The 12500-nt window shown below is 38.5% G+C and overlaps 1 protein-coding gene across 3 annotated transcripts in view; it reads right to left on the reverse strand.

Annotated features, from left to right (window-relative positions):
• Positions 1-12500, reverse strand: part of cdc42bpab (CDC42 binding protein kinase alpha (DMPK-like) b) — a 225563-nt gene that overhangs the window by 30302 nt on the left and 182761 nt on the right. For 2 of the 3 annotated variants that reach the window (XM_062034851.1, XM_062034849.1), the window contains exons 25-29: positions 9632-9670; positions 6833-6952; positions 5097-5180; positions 4918-5023; positions 3427-3563 (exon numbers count right to left, since the gene is read on the reverse strand). In XM_062034851.1, coding sequence (XP_061890835.1) covers positions 3427-3563; positions 4918-5023; positions 5097-5180; positions 6833-6952; positions 9632-9670 — 486 coding nt within the window. The remainder of the gene's footprint in view (positions 1-3426; positions 3564-4917; positions 5024-5096; positions 5181-6832; positions 6953-9631; positions 9671-12500) is intronic. The other variant, XM_062034850.1, reaches the window with a different exon arrangement.

Consider the following 12500-nt stretch of genomic DNA (forward strand, 5'->3'; position numbering starts at 1 on the left):
CAATATCATAACACGTGAATAATATCGTAACACACGTGCATAATATCGTAACACACGTGAATAATATCGTAACACACGTGAATAATATCGTAATGGACGTGAATAAAACCGTAACACACGTGCATAATATCGTAACACACGTGAATAATATCGTAATGGACGTGAATAAAACCGTAACACACGTGCATAATATCATAACACGTGCATAATATCGTAACACACATTGATAATATCGTAACACGTAATATCGCAGCATGCGTGAGTGATATAACACGTGAGAATAATATTGTAACACACTATATATATATATATATATATATATATATATATATATACAGTACAGGCTAAAAGTTTGGACACCCCAAGAATCCAATAGATTTGTTACCAAGAATCAATCAATCAATCAATGTTTATTTATATAGCCCTAAATCACAAGTGTCTCAAAGGGCTGTACAAGCCACAACGACATCCTCGGTACAGAGCCCGAAACCCCCAAAAATCTAATTGAATAGTTACACACAAGAATCAAATCGAACAGTTACCCCCAAGAATCGGATCAATTCGTTACCCCCAAGAACCGAATCATTACACCCAAAAATCTAACTGAATCGTTACACCCAATAATCGAATCGTTCCCCCTGAGAATCGAATAGTTACCAAGAATCGAATCCAAACCTTCAAAAAATCGAATTGAATCATTACACCCAAGAATCGAATCAACTCATTACTCCCAAGAACCGAATGAAATTGTTACCCCGGAGAATTGAATCGAATCGTGTGGTGCCCAAATATTCACAGTCCTAGTATCCACCCTCCTCTTGGTCTGAAATCAAATCGTTACCTCCAAAATACAAATCAAATCATTACCCCCAAGGACCGAATCGTTTCACCTAAAAATCGAATCAAATCGTTTCCCCCAAAAATCGAATCAAAACCTTCAAAAAAATCAAATTGAATCGTTACACCCAAGAATTTAATCGACTTGTTACAACCCTAAGAATCGAATCAAATTGTGACCCCCAAGAATTGAATCGAACCGTGTGGTGCCCAAATATTCACAGCCCTATTATTTACATGCTGCCGCTAGGTGACATCATACGCAAATACGGTGTTAGCTTTCACTGTTATGCTGATGACACTCAACTCTACATGCCCCTAAAGCTGACCAACACGCCGGATTGTAGTCAGCTGGAGGCGTGTCTTAATGAAATTAAACAATGGATGTCCGCTAACTTTTTGCAACTCAACGCTAAGAAAACGGAAATGCTGATTATCGGCCCTGCTCAACACCGACATCTATTTAATAGTACCACCTTAACATTTGACAACCAAACGATTAAACAAGGCGACTCGGTAAAGAATCTGGGTATTATCTTCGACCCAACTCTCTCGTTTGAGTCACACATTAAGAGTGTTACTAAAACGGCCTTCTTTCATCTCCGTAATATCGCTAAAATTCGTTCCATCTTGTCCACTAGCGACGCTGAGATCATTATTCATGCGTTCGTTACGTCTCGTCTCGATTACTGTAACGTATTATTTTCGGGCCTCCCTATGTCTAGCATTAAAAGATTACAGTTGGTACAAAATGCGGCTGCAAGGCTTTTGACAAAAACAAGAAAGTTTGATCATATTACGCCTATACTGGCTCACTTGCACTGGCTTCCTGTGCACTTAAGATGCGACTTTAAGGTTTTACTACTTACGTATAAAATATTACACGGTTTAGCTCCAGCCTATCTCGCCGATTGTATTGTACCATATGTCCCGACAAGAAATCTGCGTTCAAAGAACTCCGGCTTATTAGTGATTCCCAGAGCCAAAAAAAAGTCTGCGGGCTATAGAGCGTTTTCTATTCGGGCTCCAGTACTCTGGAATGCCCTCCCGGTAACAGTTAGAGATGCTACCTCAGTAGAAGCATTTAAGTCCCATCTTAAAACTCATTTGTATAATCTAGCCTTTAAATAGACCCCCCCTTTTTTTAGACCAGTTGATCTGCCGTTTCTTTTCTTCTCTCCTCTTCTCCCCTGTCCCTTGCGAGGGGGAGTCGCATAGGTCCGGTGGCCATGGATGAAGTGCTGGCTGTCCAGAGCCGGGACCCCGGGTGGACCACTAGCCTGTGCATCGGTTGGGGACATCTCTGCGCTGCTGACCCGTCTCCGCTCGGGATGGTTTCCTGTTGGCCCCGCTGTGGACTGGACTCCCGCTGATGTGTTGGATCCACTGTGGACTGGACTTTCACAATGTTATGTCAGACCCACTCGACATCCGTTGCTTTCGGTCTCCCCTAGAGGGGGGGGGTTACCCACATATGCGGTCCTCTCCAAGGTTTCTCATAGTCATTCACCGACGTCCCACTGGGGTGAGTTTTTCCTTGCCCGTATGTGGGCTCTGTACCGAGGATGTCGTTGTGGCTTGTACAGCCCTTTGAGACACTTGTGATTTAGGGCTATATAAATAAACATTGATTGATTGATAGAGCGTTTTCTATTCGGGCTCCAATATTATGGAATGCCCTCCCGGTAAAAGTTAGAGATGCTACCTCAGTAGAAGCATTTAAGTCTCATCTTAAAACTCATTTGTATACTCTAGCCTTTAAATAGACTCCCTTTTTAGACCAGTTGATCTGCCGTTTCTTTTCTTTTCTTTTCTACTCTGCTCCCAACCCGGGGTGGACCGCTAGCCTGTGCATCGGATGGGGACATCTCTACACTGCTGACCCGTCTCCGCTCGGGATGGTTCCTGCTGGCCCCACTATGGACTGGACTTTCGCTGATGTGTTGGACTTTCACAATATTATGTCAGACCCACTCGACATCCATTGCTTTCGGTCTCCCCTAGAGAGGGGGGGGGGGGTTACCCACATATGCGGTCCTCTCCAAGGTTTCTCATAGTCATTCACATTGACGTCCCACTGGGGTGAGTTTTCCTTGCCCGTATGTGGGCTCTGTACCGAGGATGTCGTTGTGGCTTGTACAGCCCTTTGAGACACTTGTGATTTAGGGCTATATAAATAAACATTGATTGATTGATTGATTGATTGATATTATCCACCCTCCTCTTGTTCTGAATCGAATCGTTACCCCCAAAAAAGGAATCGAATAGTTACACCCAAGAATCGAATCCAATAGTGACTACCAAGAATCTGACTTCCTGCTAAACCACCAGCCCGTGTCACACCTCCCATTTATCTCGAAAATCCTGTAAAAAAAAGTGAAATGAACACTCAGCGTGTGGTGCCCAAATATTCACAGCCTGAGTATCCAACCACTTCTTCTGAATCGAATAGTCACCCTAGGAATCGAATCGAATCTTTAGGTGCCCAAATATTCACACTTCTAATGTCTGGTGATACAAAAGTAAGTGCACAGTGTCACACCTTGTACTTTTACTTTGAAGGTATGTATATTTGCGAGCGGCACTCACCCTGACGTGGCCCTCGTAGGCGGTACCAATGCCCCTCTGGGTGTCGATGCCCAGCGGCCCTTTGGTCTGATCTTGTGGTACGGGACAAACAGCTGGAGCCTTGTCTGCACACGTCACGTGGCAGGAGAAGTTGCACACTGCACCAAAAGACAAACAGGAAGTAGTTTGGAAAGTGCATGAATATCGACGGTATTTACATGATTGACAGGGGTGTACAAAGTGTGGCCTCGATTGTTATTGGCCCAAAACACCTTTGACAAACATGCTGAACATGGCTTGGATTAGAAAACAAACACAAAGTTTACAAAGTACAAAGAAGAATTATGAGAAATACTTTCAACCTTATTGAAAATAAGATATTCTTCATCTCAGTATGTTAATAATGACTGAATTAATTAATTACATATTACAAAACTGTTGTGTATACTAATTCACAGATGTTATTTTATTATAAAATGGTCAGTAAATGAATGTATATATTTGTAAACGCTCTGAAGTGGGAAAGGAGTAGGATTAAATAGACTTTGCTTCTTTCTACTCCTTTTGGGACATGATGTAAAGTGAAATGATATGAAACTGTGTGATGTATTATACTGTAAGTGTGTTCATGTTCGAAATAAACTAAAGAAAGAAGGAAAGAAAAAGAAAAACAAAGGAGAAATGGAATCAGCCCAATTTCGCCCAAATTTAAGACCTGAAAACCAAAATGGCCACTGACTTGTTTTTTTAAGATTTTAAGTGCGCTAAAGCCCTAGTGTAAAATTATTACTAATACTATGAAATAATAATAATAAGAATAGGGACAAGCGGTAGAAAATGGATGGATGGAAGAATTTATTCAACTGCATTGTGTTGGTTTTTGTTACGTTTCAAGGCATGTATGGATCCCTAGTGTCGTTAGCATTAGCTAATATGCTAACATGTTTACGATTGTCTGTGTTGGTATTACTAATTTACAATGGTATTATTTCTGTATTGTTTCAGTTTCACAAATTCCTCAGTAAATTCACCAAAACGTCACCGTGGAGTTATTAGGTCCGTTTAGCTGATTGGAGAGCTAACTTGCGCAGCTAGTGGGTCCATGACGATGACTTCTGTTTTGTTTGATAAACCGTTTTACTGCCGTGTTACAGACACCGTTTGGAAACAATTCAAGGTATGTAAATAAACATTTACACAACATTTCTGTGTAAATAACTAATTTCACAACGTAGATATCTGCGACTTATACATGGAAAAATATAAAAATAAATGTATTTAGTGGGTGTGGCTTATATCCCGGTGCGCTCTATGGACTAGAAAATACAGTAACTCACTAATTATAAAAAAAAAATACTTCTACCATGTGTATATATTGTATCTGCTGATGTAGTTATGTTGCAGTTGAAACAAAAACAACCAAAAAACAAGCAATAAAGAAGGGCAATACCAATACAAGTCCACCTGTCAAGTGGATCTCATCAAGTGTCTTTTTGGGGCTCCAAGTCTTACCTTCGCAGGTGCAGCCTTGGCGTATGAGTCCCACCATGAGGGACGTGCACTGGTTACACTTGGTGGGCGTGGTGAATGACTTCACCACAAACTGGTGGGCTTTTGGCTTCCAAGACAAACAAGTCCATGTTAGAGAGCCAAATGTGAGCTGGATATCGGCAATAAGCAAACGGGCTCACCTTAGGGGAGGACCGACCAATGCTGCCGTACCCTCCTGAGCGCATGGTGGGGGTCTGCACTGCACGAGGAGAATGATCCATCAACTGGAGGATGAGACACGAAGCAATGAGTAGGTGTGGCTGTCACGATATCACAATTACACTTGTCCATACCGAAAGCTGCTGTACGAAATTCCACAAACAAATGGGACTACTTTGTGGAAAAGTGCTTCAAGTATTTAAGATTCCTGCACAGCAACATAATCTAAATATCAGTTTGAGCAGCTAACTGTACAGGACAACCTCAGAAAATGTGAATATCATGTAAAAAAATAAAAAAGTTACATTTTAAATGTGAAACTATATAAATGCACTACATGCAAAGTGAGATATGTCTTTATTGTAATTTTCATTATTATGGCTCAGTTTTTGTAAAGAAATAAGCTAATAAAAAGGCTAAAATATATTTTAAAAGCAAATATTTTTTAATTCCTTAGTATTGATTAAAAGGTGCACAAAAAAATCGATTCACATCCAAATTGCGATTCTTATTGAGATTCTAAATCGAATCACAATTTTCCAAAAATGTATTTAATAAAAAATCATGTATTTACACACATATATACAGTATATATACATACATACATACATACATACATACATATATATATATATATACACATACATATACACACACATATATACATATACACACACATGTATACATATATATATATATATATATATATATATATATATATATATATATATATACACACACACATGTATATATATATATATATATACACACATATGTATATATATATACACACACACACATGTATATATATACACATATGTATGTATATATATATATATATATATATATATATATATATATATATATATATATATATATATATATATACATACATACAAATATATGTATATACTGTGTGTGTATATATATATATATATATATATATATATATATATATATATATATATATATATATATATATATATATATATATATATATATATATATATTTATAAGAAACAAATTTAACATTTTTATAATAGTCAATTAGTAAAGAGACAAACATTTGTAGGCCATCTCCATGCAACCAGAAAGAGCTTTTCCAACCTGTAACCTGAAAACTTTCACTATAATTATTACACATCAAACCAAATTGTCACACCCCTAAATTGGAATTGAATCGTTAGGTGCTCAAAGATTCTGTGGTAATGCACACTCCCTGGGCTTGTGGTGGCGGATCTACGCCCTCACTTGCGTATACTTTTTATGGCGGCTAGTATTTGATTATCGAATAAACGCATGACACACCTCTCCTTCACTTTTGATATGTGGCTCTACTCGCTAAATGTAGCAACAAAGTGGCTCATCTCTGCCACCTCTTTTTCCCTGGCAAAGTTTGAGGTGTGTTGTGACACGGCACACCTGCACTTATATCACACTCACACTCCACAAGCGTTTCTTTATGAGCCAGGACCAACCCCAAGCACCAAATCCACATTGGTGACCAAACTTCCACGTCCAACTACATTTTTGCGCACTGGTATCAAAGCATCGATACCTTAGCTGACCCTGGACTTGCAGCCATATTAAGTCTTTCCGAGGACATTTGAGCCTTGTTGCCAATAGTAGAGTTAGTAAAGTATGCTGAGACGTTTCATCAACATGGCAGACAAACATGTTTCAGCATGGGGGTCACTTGGCTGGGTGCAGGTCTCACCTCCGTGGGCTCCATGTCGCTGGCCGTGGAGGGTGACCGTGAGCGGGTCTTGAGGCGGGACTTGGGCTCATCTTCCCGGGATGGAGTGTTGGAGAGAGTGAAGTTGTCCATGGATTCCACCTGAGAGAAGACGAACATGTTGGGAGATTGCTCGGTCAACAGTTATGAAAACAAGGATGCTAAAGGAGGGATATAGAAGCACACACATGCATGGCAATGGTTCCCATCAGGGGTTATGCAGCCCAGTGCCACACCCATCGTCCCACTCGGCCCATACCAAATACGTGTATTAACTGTAAGTCATTCCATGTATTTATGCCGAGTGATATTGACCCTTTAATTTTAAACTCTTTCTTTATTCTCTTTTATCATGTACATGTGTTTGAGCACAACAAAGTCAATAGTACACAATAACTAAAGTAAAAACTACTTTATACTAGCGGTGCACATCTGAATCCCAATTTTAAATCCATTTTGTAATAACAAAATAATTAAAAATATAAATAAAATAAAATACATAAATAAATAAAACATATATATATACACATATATATAGATAAAAATATATATGTATATACATACACACACACATTTGGACCCCCTTAATAACAATCAATGCAACCAATATGCAACCAGAAGGAGCTTTTCTAAACTGTTTTGAAAAAGTTTTATTATAATTATCATACCAAATAATACATTGCGAGAATCGGTTTGAATCAAGAATCTGATCTGAATCTAATCTTCATCCCAGAAATCGAATTGAATTGTTAGGTGCCCAAAGATTCACACCCTTACCATCCAATACTCATTTGAATCTTTTTTTTAAATATATATATATATATATCCTTAAAGTCCTCCTTTGTCCAGGAAATTATTCCCTGAGTTGGTAAACATGAACAAAAATGACATTACATTTCTTTTAAGAGAAATAATCTCAAACTAATCTTGATATCGACACCAGCAATTTATGGATGTACTGTATCCATCCTCCTCTTACGTGTCGTGTACTGACTGTGACACCAACAGTTGTCATATCATCTCTAAAACTCTTATTTTGGTAATTTCCTGTCAAAATCTGCCTACTTTCTACCGTTAACGTGCTTCCATCTACAATTCTTAAACTTTACGAAGCACTTCTTTCTTCTCTTGTATCAAGTTAGCTTAGCTTAGCTATTAGCATGCCTGCTTCCGGCTTGTCCTAGGTGTGTAACATGTTTGGCCTCGTCCTCCAGTGATAAAGATACCTAAGATAAAGGGTGTTTAAAGTGGATTTAACAGCCCCCAGCACATTATAAAAATACTATTACAAAAAAAAACATAAAAATGTGTAATAAAAGAGCAAACAGGTTAAATGTAACAAAAATATGTTGCAATGTTGCCTAAAAATTATTCAGTCATTGGTGGAGCTAAGGATAATATTTGAATATTGTTTTTAATATTGTTGTGCAGCACTTTGGAAACATTTTGTTGTTTAAATGTGCTATATAAATAAAGTGGATTGGATTGAATAATACAAAGCTGCCATGCTTTAAAACTGTCATTGCTCAAAAAAATGGCAACAACCAATAATCGACGAATAGATCTGAAAGTGATCTGGAGATGTGTTGAAAGTACAAATAATATATTTTGATAGATGACCTATTTTAAACAAGTTTATGAATGAGGGCCTTTTGGATCCCAAAGAGCTTTTGTGTGATTTTTTTTAAAACTGTCACTGTTCAAAAAAAAAATAATGAATCAAAGTCAATGTTGTTATGAAATATTGACTTATATAATGCTTCAATTTCTTCCCATCAAATATTAAAACTTTTTTTTTTTTAAGTTTTGGGGAAAATATTGCATATTTTGTGTTTCTGCTTTAGAAAACAGGGTTTTTGTGGAGGAAAAAAAAGAGCAATACAAATTTTAAAAACGTATGGCAACGGATTTATCTTAAGTTGATCCATGGACATTAAGTGTTGAAAGTAAAAAAAATTAAAATAAAATAAAATTTAAAAAAAAAAAAAATATATATATATATATATATATATATATATATATATATATATATATATATATATATATATATATATATATATATATGAATCAGTGGTATCGCACATCACTATTGTGTGGCTCTCAGAGGAAAAAGTATGGACACCACCCCTGTTTACGATACTACGAAATCCGGGTGTCAACTAAAAAATCGATTTTCGAATAAATTGCGATTCTTATGTGTAACGATTCTTAATCGATCCAAATAAAAATAAAAATGTAATTGTCTTTTCCGCCACTTAATTAAATGTTTGGGTAGAATTTTATTAAATAAAAACAGGTTTTTTTTTAGTCATATAGACATTCATCCGAGCTGTTTATTTTATGGACGAATATATTTAATCATAGAACTGGCAGCGTTGATTTTGAACCAAGAATTATTTTGAATCAAGAATCTAATCGAATTGAATCGAGTGGGGCCCAAAGATTCACCGCCCTACAACGAAATGCAACCTGTTTGCTGTAATGAAGGTGATTATTGTTAGCTCCACTGTGTGTGGTGACACAGCTGCTAGCCGCTTGTCAGCGGGGTGAGTAAAAATAAGGAATCTGCGTCTGTGATCCAAATTAAAAAGACATTAATCAGCAATGGCTATCAAATACTCCTTCATGAAAACTGTCCTATACTGATCGCCACATCCCTAATTCCTAGCATATCATGTCCCATGGACGTGTACAAAACTGCAAAGCATGAACCCCAGAAAGAAATGGGCTTCACAAGACTGGAAGTGAGTGGTTACGGAGCGCCGTGGTGCTGCTGCTTACACGTCTGCCTTTGCTAGCCGGCCCTGCGGATGGCGAGCGCTTCAGCGGCGGGGAGAGGGGCGCAGCGTGGCAGAGACAAAGAAAGGATGGAATGTCAAAAAAATTAAAAAATATGGTTTTAACAGAGCTGCAAACACATCGACACAGACTGGGGTCGGCTCAAACTAGTCCAGGAGCACTGGGGGTCTACGGACGAGTTAGGAGGGAAGGACGCAGTCACAGGAAGGGAACAGCAGGGTGGGTCAGTACAGCGACTAGAAGACCATGTGGGCCATGTATGGAAGTAGTAAACTATTTGCAGATGCGTATCTCAATCTGTGCGTCTGTAATCTGATTCACGTGTCCGTGGACTACTCTGTGTGTGTATCTCAATCTGTGCGTCTGTAATCCCATTCACGCGTCCGTGTATTTATTGTGTAAATCTGTGTCTCAATCTGTGTGTGTGCAATCAGAGCCACGACTCTGTGTTCTAGTGTGTGTGTATATCTCAATATGTGCATGTGTATTCCCATTCACGTGTCCGTGTACTAGTTTGTGCGTGGATTTCAATCTCTGCGTGTGCAATCCGATTCACGTGTTTGTGTACTAGTTTGTATGTGCGTATTTCAATCTGTGTGCCTGTAATCCCATTCACGCGTTTGTGTACTAATTTGTTTGTCTGTATCTCAATCTGTGCATGGTCAATCCGATTCACATGTCCGTGTACTAATTTGTGTGTGTGTGTGTGTGTGTGTATCTCAATCTGTGCATGTGTAATCCGATTCACATTTCCATGTACTAATTTGTGTGCGAGTATCTCAATCTCTGCGTGTGCAATCCGATTCACGTGTCCATGTACTAATTTGTGTGTGTGTATCTCAATCTGTGCATCTGTAATCTGATTCACGTGGTTGTGTACTAAATTGTGTGTGTGTATCTCAATCTGTGCGTGTGTAATCTGATTCACGTGTCTGTGTACTAATTTATGTGTGTGTATATCAATCTGTGCGTGGGTATTCCCTTTTACGTGTCCGTGTACTAATTTGTGTGTGTATCTCAATCTCTGCATGTGTAATCCGATTCACGTGTCCATGTACTAATTTGTGTGTCTGTATCTCAATCTGTGCATATGTAATCTGATTCACATGTTTGTGTACTAAATTGTGTGTATCTCAATCTGTGCGGGTGTAATCTGATTCACGTGTCTGTGTACTAATTTATGTGTGTTAGTTAAAGTTAAAGTACCAATGATTGTCACACACATACACTAGGTGTGGCGAAATTATTCTCTGCATTTGACCCAACACCCTTGATCACCCCCTGGGAGGTAAGGGGAGCAGTGGGCAGCAGCGGTGGCCGCGCCCAGGAATCATTTTTGGTGATTTAACCTCCAATTCCAACCCTTGATGCTGAGTGCTAAGCAGGGAGGTAATGGGTCCCATTTTTATAGTCTTTAGTATGTGTATCTCAATCTGTGCGTGTGTATTCCCATTCACGTGTCCGGGTACTAATTTGTGTGTGTATCTCAATCTGTGTGCCTGTGATCCTATTCACACGTTTGTGTAGTAATTTGTGCGTCTGTATCTCAATCTGTGCGTGAGTAATCCGATTCACAGGTTTGTGTACTAATTTGTGTGTGTGTATCTCAATCTGTGCGTGTGTAATCTGATTCACGTTTCTGTGTACTAATTTACAGGATGTGTGTGTGCGTGTGTATTCCCTTTCATGTGTCCATCTCAATCTGTGTGCCTGTAATCCTATTCACGCGTTTGTGTACTAATTTGTGTGTGTGTATCTCAATCTGTGTGTGAGTAATCCGATTCACATGTTTGTGTATTAATTTGTGTGTGTGTATCTCAATTTGTGCGTGTGTAATCCGCTTCACGTGTCCGTGCACTAATTTGTGTGTAGAACAGTATCTCAATCTGTGCATATGTAATTTGATTCACGTGTTTGTGTACTAAATTGTGTGAGTGTATCTCAATCTGTGCGTGTGTAATCTGATTCAAGTGTCTGTGTACTAATTTATGTGTGTGTATCTCAATCTGTTTGTGTGTATTCCAATTCACGAGTCTGTGTACTTTTTTGTGTGTGTATCTCAAATCTGTGTGCCTGTAATCCTATTCACGCGTTTGTGTACTAATTTATGTGTCTGTATCTCAATCTGTGCATGTGTAATCCGATTCACATGTTCGTGTAATAATTTGTGTATCTCAATCTGTGCGTGTGTAATCCGATTCACGTGTCCATGTTTGATTACTCGCCTATTAGGGCAACAAAGTCATGAAGTTGGCAAAACTGATGCCACCTGCTCCGTCCTCTTATTCTCTGGCAGACCAGGTGCATTAGTTTATCAGCGTCAAATCTATTTGTGGTGGTCCAAATGTATTTGTGGCAGGCTGCCACTATTATATGAGTGGATGTGATTAATCCCCACTAAAGAAGGTCGATTCGACATTATTTCACTATTATTATTATTCTAACAATATTTAAACTATTTATTTTATATATCTTTAAACCAATGTCACAATTTAAAATGCAACAGTTGACATTTTTTGTAGCCCATACGTTTAGATTCCCACTGACTCACAGGCTTACATTCTCACACACACACACACTACATCAGGGGTGTCCAAACTTTTTCCAGCGAGGGCCACATGAAGAAAAAGTGAAGGATGCGGGGGCCACTGCGATACATTTTGTGTACCGTATTTTTCGGACTATAAGTCGCAGTTTTTTCCATAGTTTTTTTTGCCAATTTTGCATCCAAACGCTTCACAGTCATATAACTTGGTACTTGACACATGCTAACTGTTAGCATGCAACCTTTTTTAACCAATTTTGCATCCAAACGCCTCAGTCGTATAACTTGGTATTTGACACATGCTTA

This window comes from Entelurus aequoreus, linkage group LG23, assembly GCF_033978785.1.
Source record: "Entelurus aequoreus isolate RoL-2023_Sb linkage group LG23, RoL_Eaeq_v1.1, whole genome shotgun sequence".
Classification (NCBI taxonomy): domain Eukaryota; kingdom Metazoa; phylum Chordata; class Actinopteri; order Syngnathiformes; family Syngnathidae; genus Entelurus; species Entelurus aequoreus.